Source organism: Anopheles maculipalpis, chromosome 2RL, assembly GCF_943734695.1.
Source record: "Anopheles maculipalpis chromosome 2RL, idAnoMacuDA_375_x, whole genome shotgun sequence".
In the NCBI taxonomy this organism is placed as follows: Eukaryota; Metazoa; Arthropoda; class Insecta; order Diptera; family Culicidae; genus Anopheles; species Anopheles maculipalpis.
This window is the reverse complement of record NC_064871.1, coordinates 35,560,278-35,581,665: the sequence shown is the minus strand read 5'-3', so window position 1 is coordinate 35,581,665 and position 21,388 is coordinate 35,560,278. Positions and strand designations below refer to the sequence as shown.

General features: G+C 43.2%; 1 protein-coding gene across 1 annotated transcript in view; it reads left to right on the top strand.

Moving 5' to 3' along the window:
• LOC126559639 (serine-rich adhesin for platelets-like) overlaps positions 1-21,388 on the top strand; it is a 39,822-nt gene that overhangs the window by 1,391 nt on the left and 17,043 nt on the right. The window contains exons 4-6 of the mRNA XM_050215808.1: positions 25-189; positions 268-364; positions 446-610. Coding sequence (XP_050071765.1) covers positions 25-189; positions 268-364; positions 446-610 — 427 coding nt within the window. The remainder of the gene's footprint in view (positions 1-24; positions 190-267; positions 365-445; positions 611-21,388) is intronic.

Here is a 21,388-nt window from a genome sequence, read left to right as displayed (position 1 = left end):
AATTTTTTTCTTGAATCTTTGCAGCATCTTAAAAGTGGTTCTACAGCCGTGGCCTGTGTGCATCACATCAGTTCTCGACGTATTGATTTAGCTTGGGCTGGCGATTCACAAGCGATACTGGTGAAACGTAATCCTGGGGAAGGACTTTTCAAGCGGCTTGTCCATCCTACTCACGTTGCATCCGATGCGGTATGTATTTGAAGTATTGTTTTTGTGAACAGATCTAAATTTCTAACGTGCTAAATAATTATTTTGTTTCTTTTGAAGAGTGAACGCGATCGGATTCATGCAGAAGGCGGATTCGTTATTCCTTGGAATGGGCAGTATCGAGTCGGTGGACAACTGGCAATTACTCGAGCTATTGGTAAGTAGTGTCCAGGGACACGTTGGCACATTAACGTTATAGCTCATGATACTAAACTATTTACTTTTTCCATTGTTTTAGGCAACCGATACTTCAAACCGTTCGTTACGGCAAATCCAGCGGTTTCGTTGAATCAATGCACGGATGACGATCTACTACTCATACTAGCTAGCGATGGTTTATGGGAAGGATGCAACGAATACTACACGTCCATGTTTGTGCTGTACGCGATTCGAAAGTTTCCAGGTAAGTAAAAATATTTCATGAACATATTTATTTGTGAACTAGTTAAGGAATAATCCTGTCGATAAACTAGTTAAAGATATTTGATTATCAGATGTACTGTTTTATCTTCATTTTTTCGATAAAGTACGCAATAATATCTCGGTGTTTTCCCAGATTTCTAAATGAAGTTCTGAACATATTGCGAAATTAGTTTCCCATAAAACGTTTCAAATTTTAATCTGCCCGCCCAATCGGGCATGATCATCAAATTCATACTTCGCAAATGTTTCTCGGCTAGAACAACTGTGGCTTATGCCGACCTGGTTGAAATAGTAGAAAGATATCTCCGATCGCTTTTATCATCAAATGTATTTCCGCCTTGGTGTATCCGTTACTTCTCTGCATCTCTCTCCTTCAAAACGCACCGAATGGAAGGTGTTGAAAGAAGACTGTAATTAATGCATCAGTTCACGTCCGGCGTGGCGGCTTGTTGATTTTAACCTTCCTTTTGTTCACCACGGGAAATAATATCGAAATTTGAATACCTCAGAGATGTTTTGACTGAAATCTTGTTACGTTTCAGCTTGGCGTGATGCCGGCGCGACGGAGGAATCTGCTTATGCTGAAATTAATTTTCAGACTTCCTTGCACGAAGCAAAATTGAAATTAGTTCGAATTGTTTAGTAATTGTCTTGACAAAATGGCTATTTGGTAGAATAAAAACGAAAATTGTTTAACTTTGACAAAAAAATATAATTAAATGCTAAAATCGGGGTATGAATTGATGTAAATGTTATGTTTTTAATTTATTTTGTAAAATGTTGATGGGGCCCATGCGGACCGTTCTCCCATAGTGAAATCTCACTATCAAGCTACGTGGTATCAATGGGTTTAGTAAGCCATTCCATGGCCGGTGTGACCTTCAAAGGACCAAGAAGCTAAGAAGAGCAAGGAAGGTGTTGATGGTACATATTAGTGATGAGATTTTCGTACTGTTCCTTCCAGGATTCTAAGGATCGATCCTAGGTTCAAATAAAATCACAAAATAGGTTTTTTGTACCTAATTTTTTTCTGTCAATTAGAATATTAAGGCAAGACAATAGGGCAGAGAGGCGTCATACTCAAATAAAATATAAAAAAAATGTTAAGGCATGCATTCCAATATTTTTTTCCTTTATAAAGCTCCTTTATATTACGACGAAAGCAACGCTCAAAGAGGCAAAGCAGTGTTTACACTTGTTCTATTTGGGTTTCATAAAATTAGGTGAATCCAAACACGACCGTTTCCCCGTAGAGGGGATAATTAGGTCGTTAAGCAAAGAAGAAATCAGAAGAAAAGTGATATTTGGGGATTTTGCGGTTCATCTCCAAAACAGAAGAGAAGACAAGAGTGCCAACTCCTGCACAGACGGATAATGTGACGCCTTTCATATTTTGTTGAAGTAGGTTCAAAGAACCTACCAGATTCGTTCCGTTCCTTTCTCAAAACAAAAACTAGTTCCGTTCCGTTCTGAAAAAATGGAACTTTCTCATCACTAATATACATGCGACATTTTTTTAAAATATTTTCGATATAATGAGACACCGAAAAACAGACTGAGGTTTAAATCACATCCAGATCGTTCTCCCGCAGGGATGACTGACGACCAACTACGTGGTATCAATAGATCTATCGAACCATTCGTTGACCGGCGTAACCTAGAAGGTCGTTAAGCCTAGAAGAAGACGGATGAGATACAGAGTTAATGTGGTACACACTTTTAGGAACTTAAATATTGTATTACCAAATGACTTCTATTAAAACTGAAGAACATAAAGCAGAAGAAAATGTGTCTTGTAATTAGATTGTTTGGACTATAAACAAGGGCTATCTGCTCTGAAACTATAATGTACGCTTCACTACCTAGTAAGAATCAAAGTTCCGTGGTTGATTGGACACGATAGGTTTATTGGTCAGAAAAATCAATCAGAAACCAGAAAGTCACTGAATCACCGAGTCACTAAAACCTAAAATGTACTGCATTTTAGTACATTATTGTTTCTTTTTTACTTAGTGTTGTCCAATCATTTGGATATGTGTCAAAGTTTGAAAAAATATGCTCAAAAACCAGATCTAGATATGAATTTTGTAATGTCGTAATGAATATTTATATTCCTATAAACCTCTTATTGTGATTCGTCCATGACTCGTTTAACAGTTGAATATTTAAATAGGAGCGCAAACCATTTTTCGAACGCAAGAAGTTACTATGATTACGTTTGGCATGGCAGCTTGAAACAATCTGCAACTAAGCATCAATTAACCTAATCAACACTACTAATTAAATGCTTCACTATTCGGTAGTCACTTCTGATGCACATCAGCAGTGAACAGCATCGTTGTCACCACGAATTGCCGCGTGATCACTACACCAGGTTGATGTATTCATCAGTGTCAGTTAAAACCACCCAAACATTGCTGATAAGCGCGAAAACAAACCGTGCCAGAGCTCGTTCCCGCTTTAGATTGTTGATGTTATTTAACTTTGGCGCCGTGGCAGATGAATGGACACGTTCGTAACTCGTAAAAAACACAACAATTATATGAGCACGCCGGTAAGATCATCGGATGAATTTAACGGTCGCTAGTTGGAATGTAAACAGTGGCACTGCACTAATGGAACGAATGATCACACCGCGGTGTGGATAACAATAGTTATTGAAACATCTTCCTGTTGCATGGTAAAACATAATAATTCTGTGTGTGTGTGTTTTTTTCTTAAATTCACATCTTACATTACACAGGTGGGATATGGACTGTGTACCAAATAAAAAGCACATTTGAGAATTGCGTTATTACGTGTCAGCTCCCTAAAAGGTACAACAGTAATCATCACAGTTGCCACCGGGTGTTGAAAGGTGTTGAAACATAAATCGTACGTTCCGCACCATCTGTCATTGTGCCTCTAACACACGAGAGCCGTTGACTTTCCGGCACATCCACGATGGGCCACACCACATGCCTTACCAGTGAAAGGCCTCCGCAAAATGGTCCAAGTCCAAGATCATCTTCTGTGCAGCGCGTTCCTTTCCCCAAAGAGCGGGAGACAGGGGTGGGGAAAGGTGGTGGAACCGTTAGGTTTGATTTGATTTTTCTTTTGCACTACGTTTCGATGCCACTGCACCCCCGTGCCGCGCGATTCGCCGTTGATCGACGCAATCTTCCTTTTCGCGTGAATTTTTGCCCTAGCTCGCCATTGGCAAGCTAGGGAAGCGCATTTTTCACACCCGACGGATTTGCTAGCCACCGCGCGCACGTTACTACCGTGTGCCGATGGTTTGGCGCACCTCTCCAGCCATGGCCGGGTCGCCGGGCATTGTGGCATAAGTGTTTTGATCTCATTTTTATTTCGGAAAAAGTTTCACCTTTTGCAACACGAGCGCGAGTCATAGTGCACTGCACTCCTATTGCTGTTGGATGGGTTGAAAACATTCAGCGGTAAACTGTATTTGTGCTTTCCCTAACAGGTTGACTGTCACAAAAAAAAAAGTGTCTCTATTAAGATGCATATAGGAGATGTTTAACGGGTGACGGTAGAGAAAGCATGGTTTAAAGCTTAATTGGGTTTTAGCTTTACTGCGGACAATTTCGTCGCACACCATTCGTATCAGTGGGTAATTTTGGTGTGCCTTCCTCCTACGCGCTTCGTTAGATTACATTTTCTCCAAATCATGGTTTCACTAGAGCGCTGCATCAATGCTTTCCTTTCTGGTGCGAATCAGTCCTAAACGATCACGCCGCTTGTCTTTCTAATCGAAAGAGTTAGGAAGGAAATGGTTGATAGGTATTTGTGAAACCGTTCATGAATAATTTAATGCTCAATTCAACATGTTGTCGTCAATTAGTGCTTCTTCTTCTATCAATTACTCATTGTTTAGAGGATGAATAATTAACGGCTGATAGTGTTTTGACAACAATATTTACCTTGGTTAGTGTTTTGAAAATAAATGGTTTGACAGATTACTTAATGGATTGAATTTTCGTTGTATTATAGGGTGAAGGACGCATTCTTAAAAATATTTCCACCCAGTCCCCCACGTGGCCCTAAGAAGAATTATCTGACACCTAAAACTTTTTTACGCATTTTAAAAACTTTTTAAAACTTGTTGATCAGTTCCTCACAATTTTTGGTTCAAAAGGACGCTTCAAAATGATTCTTTGACAGAATTTTACCCGAAATAAGGTTAGTTTTGTGATCTTTATCGCAGACATGGACAGCGAGATTTGATCATCAATACTCATTTAGTACGGATACTCCGACTCCCAAATTCAAGTCGCCCAACGATAAAGCCACCAGACAATAAAGCCTTGGTTATCTCGTAAGTTTTTATTGCATTGGAAAGAGTTGCAAACCCGAAACACTATGCCTTAGCTGACATCTGCCTTTTAACAGGTTGGCTGATAAGTCCCCGGTCTAACAAAGAAAAACACATTTTTTTGTCAAAATTCGTTTTTATTATTCAACATTGTTCCCTTCAAGAGCGATACAACGATTATAACGACCTTCCAATTTTTTGATACCATTTTGATAGTACTCCTTCGGTTTTGCCTCAAAATAGGCCTCAGTTTCGGCGACCACCTCTTCATTGCAGCCAAATTTTTTCACTGCGAGCATCCTTTTGAGGTCTGAGAACAATAAAAAGTCGCTGGGGGCCAGATCTGGAGAATACGGTGGGTGGGGAAGCAATTCGAAGCCCAATTCATGAATTTTTGCCATCGTTCTCAATGACTTGTGGCACGGTGCGTTGTCTTGGTGGAACAACACTTTTTTCTTCTTCGTTCTTTTTTCGTTCGTCAAGCAACCAAAAGTTGCTTGACAAAAGACGCTCTGTCTCACAAACTAAGTGACATACAGACGTCAAATTTTGACACGAATCATTTGAAGGTTGGTGCTATATAAAAATAATATGCATTTAATACTAGCGGCGCAATCTATGTGTCAGACCGGGGACTTATCAGCCAACCTGTTATAGAACAATTTCGTCTTGCTGTAAAGGTGAGAAGATATCTCAAAACTGGCAGCGATTGTAAGCAGAACCTCATTACATTACAAAATTTTTCAGATAAAATCTCACGTTGTCTTCGCTTGCCTATTGATGATTTTAGGTTTTCTTATTTTATGGAATTTACTAGTCAATTGGCCCGTTCACAGGGCTACGCAACATAACTCCGGCTACGCGACAAAACTCCGGGGTATAACTTAACACCAAGCAGTACGCTTTTCCGGGATGCATGAAAACATATTCAAATTTCACCGGCTGATAATTTAAGATCTGAGACATTTTGGGGGAAAATATCAAGCGTTTTTGTTGGAGTCGTTCCGCGCATATACCGATCGATGGTACAAAGAGATCTAGAATGCTCAACATTTTTTGGAATTTATTTGGTGCGATAAGAAAACGTCAATGAATTGAGAAAAGCGAGTGAGAATCGTATAATTTTGGCCGCTTGTGTATGGTTTCGAGACAACCAAATATCTGAAGTAGTCAACTACGCTGTAAACCATGATCCGTTCTCAAACTATTCCATTCTCAAATATCGCAAGTTTTAAACCTCCTGATGATAAATTCGTTCCTCTTAATATGGGTGAGCCTGAGCAAAAGTTGGGACTCATAATTATAGCTCGAATAAATTTTAAATACCTTTGTTTGACTGGTTTTTTCATGCCTGCTCCAAATAAATGGATAACGCTTTAATATTTTGTCTGTCTATAAAAAATATGATAGAAGAGACAGTGGATGGCTAGGACACAGGACCATCGTATGAATAATTGGTAAAAACAGTCTACCAGTCATAAAATAACCGCGTGATCCCCCATGAAATGTGTGCTTGTTCTTACCTAGTTAGACTATCAACTAACTGTGCTTTTCTATTCCTTGCTAATGGATAATTCGCGTTAAGAAAGACTCTATTCAATATTAAGCTCAAAACAACGAGCGTTTTTCATCCCGTCATCATCATCCAAAAAACATCCAGATTCGATGGATTTTCTTTGAGCCGTTAACTGTTTTCTCAACGTCTCCATAAACGCTATCTAACCAATCCGTTGCCTTGATTTTGGCTATACTCATTCAAACGCACTTTTATAGTGCCTATTTACCCATGTATTTGAGAACCATTTTCATAAATTTTCCAATTACGATTCGACACTTTGTACCCGCCGCACAAATGTAACACCCTTCGTGGGGGTAATCGTTTTCGATTCTTTCGAGCGTCGATCATGGTCCGAACCCGATTCAGCCGTTCGTTCGGTACGCTTTCAATGATGTGTGTGTGTGTGTGTGCGTTGCTCCAGATTCTGAGGCCCACCTTCCCTCCCTGGTTTGGATGGAATTTTATAAATTTGTTCGCTTCCGGCACTTGCGGCGGCACTGCCACGATTCCGCACGTGATCCGCAAACACTTATAAGCACCCCATCATCCCGGCCCGAGATTTAATTGATGAATGTGAAGTTCTAGTGTGTTTGTGTGTGTGTGTGCTGTTTTCTTTTTTGTTTTGTTTCGGCGTCTACCTTTTATTTTCATCATACCGCAGATCAAATGAGGAGTGGGTGGGTGGAAGTGTGTGTGTGTGCAACCATCTGGAATGATTGCGCTTGCATGATTTACTCTCCGTTTGCTGTTCGCTTTAGCTGTGCCCCTAGTAAATATGGAAGCGAACTGACAGGGATGAACCTCCGCCGGACCATACCGTGCACCGGGGCTAAACTAATAATTTCCTGGTGGGCTCCATCTTTCAACAGTTTTTTTTTTTGTTGCTCTGGAAGGATTGGGTTGCTTAAAGCTCTTTAGCAAATGGATGAACAATTACGACTAGATGCACGGGATAGAATCAGTAATCAAACAGTCAGTCTTTGGCTTGTGTCTTGACTATTAACCATGTTGAAAAACATAACGTTTTTGTGGTTTAAGTGACAGATTTAAAATCTACTTAAATTGAAATGGAGGAAAGGCTCCCGCAGGGGTTCGTTTCGGGGATGTGGTTTATGTATACTAGCAGCAGTAGCAGCAGGCTTTGCATTTACTTCTCGCTTTGCATGACTGGACATCCCTCTGTCTCTCTCTCTCTTTCTCTCTAGCTCGTCTTTGTTGTCGGTTTTGGGCCGGTTGGTTGGTTTTTGGTGGATCATCAGCGTCGCTTAGCGTGTCGATTGCGCTCGAATAGAAATAGCGGAAAACTCTAGACGCAAACACCCCGCAAGGCCCAAAGACGCGCGCGTTTGAGTCCGTGCAAGCCGTGCGGATATTGGATGAAAAAGGAAAGAGAAAAACCGAACGCACAAAAAAAAATGCGGGTGATTGTAAGGAAATTAAAAACGGGAAGAAAACACACAACCTATCGATAAAAAGTGTAGCTGGAAAATTGAAACAAACATCAAACACAGAGGTGGATAAAGCAGAAAAAAAGGTGTATGTACAAGTGGCGCTATGGTTCGATTTTCCCACTTTTCATCCTTTCTCTTTTCCTTTCTCTGCAAAAAAAAAAAAAAAAAATGCGGAGTGTTGCGGTTGTTGGCACTTTCTTACACCAATTTCCATGTTGTCCACCGATGGTCGATTTTCCATCGATCATATATCGTCTTGGATGTACATTGCAGAATTGACTATGACTCGCAAACATTGGCGCAACAATTGAACCACGATATTGAAAGTAAAAAGTAACTTGTGGATGGACCCCGAACCGAAACCGACCGGGTGATATTCCTTTTCCTCGCCGGATGTGCACCGTACACCGTTACCCTGTTATTTCACGGTCCTTTGAACGATCGCACATTTACGATTACCATCATCATCAGCACCAGCACAGTACGGATCACTATCGGTTTTATCTATCTCCGTACTTGAGCCCCTTCGTTCAAGCTCCGCTGGGTTTCGGCTTATTTTTGAAGGGGGGGATAAGGTTTTGGGCAATTGAAATCCGCGAGAAAAGATCCGATCTTTTAAACGCTGAACAATCAGTCATTGTAGATCGTGTGTGTTGCGTTTAGTGGTGGCTATATGATTAGGGGCCGCATCGTTGGCTCTCGTTTTCCCGGTTATCGTGTTGCCAAGGTCGTGTTTTTTTTTTTCAAAGGAGAAACAAGAACTTCAGAGGTGTTTAGAAGAATCGTTTGGATTTCTAGGGCATCACTTCTGGTTGAATACGAACGATATTCATTCAATATAGATCATCTCTTGGGTATACTTGTGATGAAAATGATGTCTACTTCTTCTTGTTGGCTTAACGAAATTCTAAATCACGCTGGATATAATGATTACTTAGACTTGCTGATACTACGCAGTGGATAGTAGATAGTTGACGTAAATAACTAGGTATGTCCAACAAAATTTTGGACGATTATAAATAGAAACATCGTTTTAGGAGTTCCGCCCTGACAACATGTTGTAGAACATACAATCTAACTTATCTAACGGTTTGTTTGCCAATTAAAATGATTTAATTTGCTAATAAAGATAATTGTTTAGGGTGGATAAACGGGATTGAAAGCAGCAGAAAAGGGTTCCTCCGGGACACGCATAGAATAGCACGGGTAAACGAGCATCATCATGTGCCGTTTTCATTGGTTTTGAACCACGGCGTCATCTCCACGTCTTAGTCTTGCGGTCGGTCGGGTCCGTGCTTGTGCGCGCTGTTGTATTCCGTCGCTTCGGCGAAGCGTCAGGCTGGCAGCTATTTTTGGCAGCGTAAAAAAAAAGCATTCCAAAAACGGCTTTAAAACCTTCACTCGATTTTGCCATTCGCCGTCGTCGTACCAAAAATGGATTACGCGTCTTCCACGCCGGGGCATTTGTTTTCTCTTCCTGTTCGTTTCCCATCTTCGCCGGGCTGACATTTGCTGCGTTCTCCCACCGGCAGGAACGCCACCGTATGCGCGGAGAAGGAAGTTGATGCCGAAATTAGTCACTTGTTCCTGCAAGGCAACGTGAGGGAGCAGTGGAAGGGTTCGGATGGTGCTACGGACGTTGCCGGTTGCCGGTGGACGAGTAGTAGGGTGCCGAGTGCTGTCACTGCTGTACTGCTGTGTAGGCCCGCGCACACTTTCAAGATGTAACTGTACTGCCGTTTCTCGAGCCAATGTTTATGCTGGATGGATGGAGAGGGATCGGGTGGATCGCGTAATGGTGTGCCGGTAAACTTGCCCATGAAGACTTACCCTTTTTCCATGGACGTATCCGCTAGCAGTGTACGGGTTCGATTCGATCTGCCATGATCAGCGTGCCCCGATCGGGCTCACGTGTTACGTACGCGGGCCCGCTCGGCAGGAGCCGTTTCGGGTCGAGCTGATGGGAACCAGATTGCATGAACTCTGGTGGTGGGTGCCTTATATTTATTGCACCCAATGGAATGCATCGGGTTAAGGGTTTGTTACGCCGCATACTTAATATTGAGAACGCCCCCATCATCGAGAAAGTATGTTGCGCGTTCGGTTAGCACACCATGTAGGATGCAGACACATTTCGATCGACTTGGCTGTTGAGTGCAAATTCATCGTGCTCTGCGGCCGAGGGTTTATCGCTGATTTATTTTCTTCAGCGCCGATGATGGGTTAATGAGTTGCAGTTTTAAAGTGCATCTTTGGATTTGCTGGTCGAGTGCTGCTGCTACTTTTTCTTTAAAAAAGTATGGATGTAAACTACATATTTTACAGCTGAACTACTTTTGAGAAACAAGAGTGTAATATTTTAGCTTATTAATGTCGGAAAAGTGTTCCTCTGTTTTCGGTATTTTCTGCATATTTCTTCCTTCTAAATATTTTGGCGTCCTGGTGGTAGAGGCGACAACAGAGCCAGTCTTCACATGGCAGGACTAGGGTTCAAACTCCATTCGAGACGCCCCTCGTAGTGTGAGGACTGACTCTCAACCTACGTGGTATAAGGAACTTTAGTAAAATATTGGAAAATATCCACATGGCCGGCGTGACATTAAAAGGTCGTTCAGTCAAGAAGAAGATTTCTTAGCCCAGTTTCTTAAATTTTGCTGACTATTATCTTGATTTTTGTAAATATTACACCCACGAATGAGCTGGGTTAGATTTACTCCTAAATTTTCTAAATTTGAGGATCACACGAATTATCCATTTTGCGTAACCATACTGTTCTGCGTTGAATGGACTGTACAATCTTTTCTTTCTGATTAGTGGTCTTCTCTTTCCCATCCAAAGGATCCCATCCATCCATTTTAATTTCCATATCCAAAGATAACGTCGGGAGTCCTCAAGAAACGCGTACTTCTTCTTTTAGTTTCCTTGACAGACTCTCGTTAATGTGTGTTTATTCAATAGTTCCCTAATTAGCAAAACTGAGTTGTGCCCCTGTAGGAAAACTACCCAAGTAACACAACACATACAATGCCTGTTCGGGTCAGTTCGATGTTAGATGCGACAACGACGCCGATCTTCACCCTGCAGGATCGGGGTTAACCCTGATCCCTAGTACCTAGTAGGTCATTTAGAGTGACCTAGTAGGTCATTTAGGCTGGTGTCATTGCTCGGTGGCATGCCACTAGTTGCAAGGGAAATGTATGGGATTTGACAGATGAGGTTGAACGTCAAACGTCAAATACCATACATTTCCCTTCCAACTAGTGGCATGCCACCGAGCAATGACACCAGCCTAACCCATGACAAAAAGAAGACAATGCCTTTGAAGCTCTGTACTTTCCGTAAATAGAAATTTTTTATCACAAAACCAAACCAAAACAATAATGTACATCGGGAAGCCGGTAAAACCTCAAACAGATATCCATAAAATCGAAGCAACGTTGTGTACATATTTATAATTTATTATGATTTTAAGGTATACGAAATACCGATCTTCAATGATTAAATATACTTCTTCTTCTTCTTCGCTTAAAGACCTCTTAGGTCATGCCGGCCATCGAAATGGCTCTCTAGACTGCCGATACCACGTAGTTGGTTAGTCAATCCTCACTACGGGGGGACGGTCCGGATGGGATTTGAACCCCAGACCTGCCGTGTGAAGACCGACGCCGCTGTCGCTTATACCACCGAGCCGCCCCCCGACATTGGATGTCTAATTTCGCGCCCCAAAAGAAGCCCCTTGTTTTTATTTTTCGTTTGTCAATATGTATGGTTTTGACAGTTCTGCCATGAAATAAACGCTGTGGAACCATTACGGATGTTACCGCAGAAGCCTTCGGGGAAGAATCTATGTCGAAGAAAAATGTATACAAATGGTACAGTGATTTCAAGAATGGCTGTGAGAAGGTCTAAGACGAGGACCGTCCGGGGAGACCATCCACTACGAACGACGACACCCACGTCGTCCAAATCAAGGATTTGGTGGTCAACAATCGTCATTTGACGTGTTGGGATTTCCAAATAATCCGATAATACGGCCATCATTTGGAGGGACAACTGGCATCCATATGGCTGGCCGCTTCGGGGACACCGTTTTGGGAGCACCTATCGATGAGATAGAATCCGCAGCGACGGCGGAACTAAAGGACATCCCAGCATCCGCGTTTTCCACCTGCTTCGAGGAGAGCGAGAAGAGTTGGAAGAGGTGCATTGCATCGGAAGGGGATTACTTCGAAGGTGATGACCTTCATTTTCAAAAAGCGCTGTCACTTAGGTGCTTTACAGGGTGTTCAATATATTCGAATACACTTTAAAAACGAGCTCAAACAATAAGTTATAATTTTTTGAGTATTTTTTTCTTCATGTCATGTTTATTTACTATCTTTTTGGCATATTAGGTGGGAGCACCGCCCCTCCTTTGTACTTTATCACGAGGTTGACACGTTCCTCAAACGAATCGCTCGCGGCACGCACCTGTTCCATCGGCACTTCGTTCCAGATCTTGGAAATAACGTTTTTTAATTGGTCGACTGCGTTCATTTTATTTCTTCATTATTTGCTTGGCCAGCATGTATGACCATACATAGTAATCAAGGGGATTGAGATCCGGGGCATGAAATCTTATCTAGAAACCCCGTCAAATTCTCCTGAAACCACGCTTGGACGATATTCGCCGTGTGGGCCGGAGCGTAGCCTTGTTGGAAAATGTAAGGATCCTTCCCGTAGAGATCCTGAAGTGCCGGAGCCACAACTTTCCCCAGAGCCTCGGTTTTGTAGTACGCGGCGTGAATGTTGACGTTTTGACGTCATCGACGCGGCATTCTGCGGCGGCCGAGCGGCAACCGTAGGATGTTTATTTGAGACGGAGGGATGCTGACCAACGACGGCGCCCACAGTCGATCATTTTGAACATTGTGCGGCTGTTCCAAAACGAAGAGTTTCTCATAGGAAAATACGCACTCCTGACCTGCGTGCCGCGAAAGTATCAATTCGCATCTGTCCAGCTTTTTCTCCATTGCAGCCTCCGTTACTCCATGTACTTTACGTTTCTTGTACGGCTTGTTACAATGTTACGAGGATCACGAGCATTGCAAAGTATAAGCGAGTTTGACTTGTTGGTTCGATCTGATCTCGTTGGACCCATCGGTTGAACTCAAAATTGCAATAGGAATGAACTCTGAATTGACCCATGAAACGAACCGTATATCTGCCTTAACTAATTCCCATTTCCAAGCAATCCGTCCTTTATGAATAAAAAAAAATCCCATTTCCAGCGCTCGAAGTATTTGCAAGCATCGGATGCTAAAACAGATGCTTAATATGTAACGATTTTGAATGCATTATTGCTTAACTAATGTACGTTACCCGTCAAAGGAAAGAAAAACGGCACCAAATAATTAAGATACGATCTTGCTTTAAAAGATAGCTTTTCGTGTTTCCCCGTTACAAGCGATCAAATTTATCTCGATCGTAAAGACGTTTGCTCCGTCACAACATATTTCAACTAATTTTTAGACTGTTTTGTTTGCTTCCGACCGCACCTTAGTTCTTCTTTTCTCTACACTTAATATGAGAAAGCAGAATGGAATGGATTTGGAACATTAGCTAAGTAAAACCAATGCTCCCTAGCTTGCCGAGATCGCAACTGGCGATTGTTTGGGACTGTCTAAAGCGTGCTGCACAAATTGAACGGTGTGGAGAGTATGAGACATCCACATCCAGACGGCACCGCCTCTAAAGAAAATGATGCGATGTTAAGAAAATTGAACTTTCCTTTTACGAAGCTTCCCTTTTTTCCGAAAAGTCATGTTTGGCAATGTCTGCTAGATGTTGAGATGGATAGTCATATTTTTTTTTGGGGAGTCACAAGACGCACTGCGCATTTTTCATTCCAACCAACAACAAAATGTTGTCAAACGAAAACGCTATTTCGATTCGATGTGTTTCGCTCGAGATGAAAAATGGAATGTCGCTTGCGTTTCAGATCGGTGGCTAATGAATGTGGAATGGTGAAAACCGGTGCCGCCGTAGTCTTCCGTGTTTTGTTTTTCCTTCCTGCATTTTTCCTGCCGCGAAACCAGCGAAGGGAAACCTGCTCCAGTTAAACCGTCGCCGGCAGCGTGTGCTGTGCTGGCGATTGTCGCGTGATCTTGCTCTTCCTCATTCTTTGCATCCTCTCGATAGGACGATCGGCAGCCACCATCATCGACCGGGGAATCGTTCGTCGCCGAGAGATTAATGCAATCTCGTGAACGTGATCGAACGTCATGAAGCGTAGCGAAATATACACCTCGCACACACTGCTCAGCCCGCACATTTGAAGGAGAAGAAGCCACCAGATGGCCGAAAAGTGATCGTTGTTTCCGCACCGTGTACGATTGTTTCCAGGCTGTTTGCTGGGAAAGCCGCCGGGCAGCGGCAAGGAAAAACGCGACGAACGAAACCGGAGCAACAAGAAGCGGAAACCTGTCAGCCAGTCGTGTGGCGGCTTATTAGTCGGCAGTGGAAATGGATGCATTTATTATGTGCACTCATAAATATCCATTTTTCGATCACAGTCAGTCAGCAGTCGCGCCGAGGTAGATAGGGAAGGGTCGGGCCTTTCGTTTTGTTGCGTTAAAGCAACAAAAAAAAAAAAAAAAAACGGTAAAAATATGCATGCCATCTCTCGACCGCGCACCGTAAGGCCGAATCGGCCCACAAAGCCTTCCATTTTCCGATGGTTCACTTCCGAAAGGAAATGGCAAACCGCCGCCGGTTTGGGGTAAGGTGGATGCTTTTTTTTTTTTTGGTTGGTTCCTCTTCGGCCGATTCACCGAAGGAATGTTGTTTGATTTTGTGTAGCAGATTAGATGAAAGGCAGAAGAGAAAAGTGCATAGTGTGTGTGTGTGTGGTAGTTAATTTTATGGTTCAGATCGACTGCACAACCGGGTGTGTATTGACACCGGTAAAAGGCAGTGTTTCTCATTTGCTAATTAATAATTATTTCGCCAAAACCATCCCCCACTCGGTAGATGGATCATGTTACCTTTCATTCGTGTGCAAATTGTAGCTTTTTCGCAAAAAAAAAAAAACCGCAAAATTGCAACCTTAAAACCGATCATTTAGAGTGTACATTCGAATATGTAAACGGCCTGGCGTTTAATGAAATATATTAATTAAAGGTTCGCCCCGAAAAGTGCACATGATGGAATGGTTTGATTCGTTTATTTTTTTTTTCCACACAACTTTCAAATGTAAGGATAAGAAAAAATGGGACGAATGTTTAAAATTTGCAAACACAATTATAGCACCAGTTGTGTGTGTTTGTGTGTGTGGGTTGGAAAAGATTCCGCGCTTAGCTTTAAAAATTGATCATAAAAAAAAAACATCGATCGTGTCCGGTCGTCGACATTTTGTCGACCCAAATAATTGGGAACCACCCGTCCCGTCCTGGCCATCGAAACAGAGCAGTTGAGTGCACACAACTACACAGCAGAGGAAAAGCCAAATAACAAGATTTATTGTAGAAGCAATAGAAAGCTTAGGCTTGACGAACGAGAAAACCGGTGGCCAAAAATCGGAACTTCTTCGGGGGGGGGGGGGGGGGGGGGGGGGGCGGTTGCTGCATTTCCAACCGTTGTTATGCTGTTAATTTTCTACAGCCCGTGCGTCACGAAATCGGGTCAGATGAATTGCTCAATGCGCGTAAAATTAATTTTTCCTTTATGCTTGATTAGAAAGATTTAGAGATTTGTGGCCAGTGGAATTGTGGTTGATGAAGAAAGGAAGAGAAATGTAAGGAATCATCGCTCCTTCTCCCCATCGCTGGTAGCAGCGCACCGTACACCGTACTGGCCTCGAAAAATGTACCGAAATTTTGGCAATTTCGTCCGATTGCATGTATTTTCGCATTCCCATCGTACTTGGCGTACACAGCAGTGCGCGCTAGGTGTGGTGTGTGGTTCATTAAAGTGATTAATCAAACATTGCAAATAATGGAAACCCCCCCGTGTTTGTGTGTGGATATAATTTCACACTTTTACCTTCAATTCTTTTTTCGACCCAACTCTGTAGCTCTGTCTGCAAGGTGCGCGCGCGCGCAATATGCGTGTGCGGTGTAGTCCTCGCGACTTGTTGATCGCATGCATCACGCTGGGAAGCATCCCGCGTGTCGTGAAGGTTGCTGAAGGCCATCGTGATAAGCGATGGGTGTAAAGGATGGGCCCCTGAGCTATTTTACCTTTTGCAGTCGTTTTTGCGTGACTTTCCATATCGCTATGCTTATTAGAACCGAGTTTAATCCCATATTTAAATTTTTTTCGACTACTGTAACATCATTATCAGCTCAGACTTGTGTGTGACTACTGCATCTTTATCATCGCTTGTGACAACTCCATTACTTTAATAAATATTTGATAAATAGTGAAAGGGTATAGAAATTTCTGCCGTCACAACAGCGTGTGTCACCTAGCGTTTATAGTAGCATCGTCTGTAACTACCATAACTGTCCGTGGCCATGTGTTTCGCATAAGTGCAGAGCTTACGTCATGCTGATGGCGTCTTCTGGAAAGGACTATCACGTACACGTCAACTCAAATTACTTTGCCGACCAAAAAGGTAAGCCCTTCCTGGCGAAGTATGTCCAACAACGACGAAAAGCTGGACAGAGAAAGGGAAGGCGTGGAAATGATAAAGAAGGCACGGGGATTGATGATCGGTGCTGGGGATGATTAAAAGCTTTGCGAATATCATTCACTCACGAACGAGTGAAGCGAAAACGAGCAAAAGTTTACATGCAATCATGGTTGGGTTGGGCTTAAGATGCTTGCATAAAGACAAAACCTTGTGTTTTTAGTGTTATTTGTGATTCTGCGTTTTCCACTTTGATTCAATTATTTTCAATTAAAACTACTTTTTTGCTAAATACACTTTACCAAATATTGCTACCATAATGCGATTACTCCGAGAACATATGCACCTTAACCGCATCTGAATAGATCCTGCCGCGCCGAGGACACATCTGCTAAAACGATTTTATGCTCTCATTTCTCGCCCGTGTCTGTCACATTGCCCTCGGTTTCGAGGGCGTTTTTAAAGCGGGCGTATGCCGTGGGCGAACCCCGTTTGCTCGAGCAATGCTAGAACCGATGTTCCCCACGGTCCACGCGACCCCGTGCCTTTGCGAAGGTGGGAAGCTATCTGATGCGGGGCGGCGGCTACGCAGCAACAACATGTGTGTAGGCACTTTGGGAAGGCGACAGACGTCTGACTGGAGCCAGGTTCTGTACCGGCGAGTTTACCGGGCCGCTTTCCTGCCGGTGGACCTTCAGACACGTTGCGAGACGCTTCGGAAGTGGGCGGACAAGCACCGAGTTGGGTGGGATGTGAACCAGATCTTACGACGGGATGGACCTTGGAACGGTTGCACGCGTTCTCACGAGCAACCGAAAGAGAGTTCAAGTTGCAGTTTGTTCGGTCACCGGGAAAGTGGGCACCAATCCGGACGCTCTTTCATCTGTGCGCAGGGGGGGGGGGGGGGGGGAAGGGAAATCAAGGGTCGAAGGCTCGTCACGTATCTCAGACCCATCGTTCATAACTGAAAGTCTGCAGATAGCAGAAGGCGGACAAGTGAAGACGAATGCAAGCAAACGTTTGTGGCATTGGAGCGCGGTGCAACATGCGCTTAATTGCATGTTAATCTTGAAAGTAAATGGTCGTAATTTTATGGGTTTTTGAGCAGTAGTGCGAAAAGTGTAGTGTTTTTGTTTTTGCATATTGTGTTTACTGATGGAAATTTAATTATTATTCTGTTGCTTTCAAAACAGCGTAATTAAACGAATAAGTGGCAATTTCGTTTATAGACAATTGGAGAACGTTGTTTTATTTTTTTACTTAACTTCTTCTTGGCTTAACGATCAACTAGGCCACGCTGGCCATCGAACTATTAGACTTGCTGATAACCATGTAGTTGGATAGTCAGTCCTCACTATGCGGGGACGGTCCGGATGAGATTTGAATCTCGGTCCTGCTGTGTGAAGAACGGCGTCGCTGTTGATCTGGTAATATCCAGATCAATTCGATTGAGTCCGATTTTAGAAGTTGGGTAGTACAAAACACTGTCTTACTTAACACGAAATTGGAACATTTGGATAATTCTGCAGCAATGAATTTCGTTAGAATAATTCCTTAAATCGCTTCTTTGTATCTCTCACTACATCTGTTGGTGCTGCTTTTTTATCTGTGCTAGTTTACACACAATATGGACGCTATTAGTAACATACAATAAAATTGGGACCGATGGTGTAGGCGACAGCGGCGCCGGTCTTCACACGGCAGGACCGACGTTCAAATTCCATTCCCGGGCCGTCCCCGTAGTGAAGACTGACTATCCAACTTCTACTTGGGAAGTCTAGTAAGCTATTTTCGCTGGCTTTTTTAACCTAGTAGGACGTTAAGCGAAGAAGAAAACAGTAAAATACTCGCACAATAAATAACATCAATCAATAATTCGATTTTTGTTTGAAAAATATCCCTCAAAATCCAAAACCAAATATGATGAAGAATTATTAACCAGAAGATAACTTTAACACCAAACAACATTGTAACCACGACATTCGCGTTCAGTCGACGCTATTTTTAATGTCAAGGTGATAAGAAATGCATTTCGTCAGCAGCAATCATTGGCACGGAATGACAGAAATAATTTCCACGGAAACGAACGGCAATTGGCGTGTAAAGATGAAGCACTGTTGGAGCTGTGCAATGTTCAGTTGCTCTGTTGCGGCCCTGCCATGCGAGCAATTCGTCTGCTTTTTACGACATCCCAACCCAGCAGATTACTTTCCCTGTGTGTCTCGTGTGCCTAGCTCGCTCGCTCACGGGGAACTCAAGATCAACGTCTGCGGGATCGCGTAGACGATGGATCGGGCAAGTGAGATGATTCATAAAACCGTAGTTGTGGCACGCGCGTGTTCCCCTACTTCTGGTGGGACAAATCCATACATCACCGGGCCAGAGCAGGGTGTACGTGTGGCAAAGTGTTGCCTTTACCATGCCATGCTGTGCTCCGTAAAAGAAATTTACCGATGACTCATCCCCGATGACTCCATTGCAAGAAGGAGATGGGTGAAGGGTCGGGCGATGGTAGTGCGCACGGCTAACGGAGTCTCTGATACCTTCTCTCTCTCTCTCTCTCTCTCTCTCTCTCTCTCTCTCGCTCTGCTAAACGACTCTGGTACCATGGACAACGCACACATAAATGCAACAGAGGGGTGAGGACGAAATGTACACTCGGGACTCGCACGGTACGCGCGTCTGGCTGGTTAAGGCTGGAACGAGGGTGTTCGATGCGTTGTGTCATCGTCGTCTTCGTTGGCCGGTTGGTTAGTCTGTTGAATTGGGTTACGAATTACCGCAAGCCGGCCCTATTCCAAAACCATAGTTCTTTCTCCCTTACGCTGTGCAGTTCGTTGCGTCCGTTTGGTTTCGTATAAAATGTATCTGTCATTTAAGTAAGCAACTAGTGCATTTCTCTTACATCCTTTCTTTTAAGGTTCACCAAATTAAATTTATAAGATGTATCTTTTTGAGAACAAACATTTCTCTTCTTAAACATCTCTATTGCACCGGATTTCTAGCTACCCTAGTTAAATTGTAATTTCTCAGGCCAGGATTTTACTCGACTGATACGCATGCGGTGTCTGTGTGTGTTTGGTACGAAGGGTTTGGAAGCAATTTTCCTATGTTTCCATTTTTTTTTATTGCATTGTCTCGTCGTGTTTGTATAGGGACACAGGGAAATTGAACACGTCTCGTTACGCCGTAAAATGCCTTACTTGATAGCTCTAGGCCGTGCAAGACCAGGATTGGCAAAGGACATCGGATGCCGGGAGCATAAAAATTGGAACTGTTCGATCAGAATGTAGGGTGGGTGCGTAATGCATAAGGCATGTTCGACGGTGGGCCTTAAATGCTGCACAAACACACACACACACCCACAAAACCACTCAAAACGTGCCGAGAACAGTAAGCAAATATAAAAATGCTAAGCAATTGCCCACGATAAAAGAAAGAAGGGCGATTTGACACAAAAAAAAAGTTTGTTTTCAAATTGGCCTAAAAGACACTTGTGCCATAGCCACAAAACCGGGTAGGAAAATAGCAATCACCCTGGTGGAAATGGGGAAAATGTTAGTGACACATATTACTGTTTCATTACATGCTTTTATTACGTTAACGCTGTGTCGAGAGAATCGCAATCGCAATGTTTGCGTTACTTGTTGCACCGGGATTATCTTTATCGGTGGGAATGGGAAGGTTTTTTGCATGAGATTAGCAAACCGGTGAATGCATTTCTGCCCTCAAATTTCAATCGATAATCTTATCGCAAAGTACGATTTAACTTGGGACTAAGTAGCAACCCCACATGGATGTCATTGTTTCCCGCATAGGGCACAAATTCTCTGCTTTCTGCTGGGGCATAGGACAAAACAACCATTTTCCATCTGCTGTGTTCACCAGGTGATTATTGTGTTTTTCACCTGCATTCGTTGTGCACACGGGGGAGGGGTGTGTGTGTACACTTACTAATCTGTGTATTTTTGTATCTGACCGGGGATGAGGCAAACACCGGGTGTAACAAATGGCAAACAGAGCTCCACGAGCACAGCGCTTAGTGTGCTGGTGGTGGAAGAATTGAAAAACTCTTGTGGCTTACTGTTTGGCTTGACGACGCCTCCTATGATCGTGTGATGACGGAATGATGCTGTGTGGATCTTGAAGAAGACAACAGCAAAAACAAAAAAATCACTCCCCAATCCCATTCCAGCTGTCAGACTGTGCAAAGAGCGTGTCAATTGGCAGCATTAAAAACAACGAACCTCGCAATGCGTGCGTTGTAAGTTCAGCCCATCGAAGAGCTCGAGAGACGCCGTCGCTCTCTGAGTGGCGATCGTCGAAAGATGATCCTCTCGCCTGTCCCAGAAATTCAACCGCACCGGTTAACTTTTTGTTGGGTGGTGCGTGTGCGAGAAAAGCATTTCCTAAAGCAGAATAAAATCGCAATACTCTCGCGAATGTTTCTGCGCCATTTGTGTTACTGGCGGGACTGCGAATCTACAACGACCATGAGCTCATTTCTGTCCATCCATCCAACTCTGCGCCTGTTCCTCGCCAGCATGTGGTCGCCTCTTTTCACATTCGATTGGCTTCAATCGGACGTACCTTCATGACCGTATACCCCATCGTTAGAGGTTCTCGTTTTGATTTTGCTGTTATTAAGTTTTGTTTGACTATTGTCGAGAAAAGCTCTTTGGCTGGGTTTTTGGTAGAGTTTATGCTACCGGATGCTACTAGCTAGACTAAAGAGAAAGAAATACTAAAAGCGAGAGAGAGAGAGAGAGAGAGAGAGAGAGAGAGAAAATGGGCACCCTTAATCACCGAGGGAGGGTATCCCC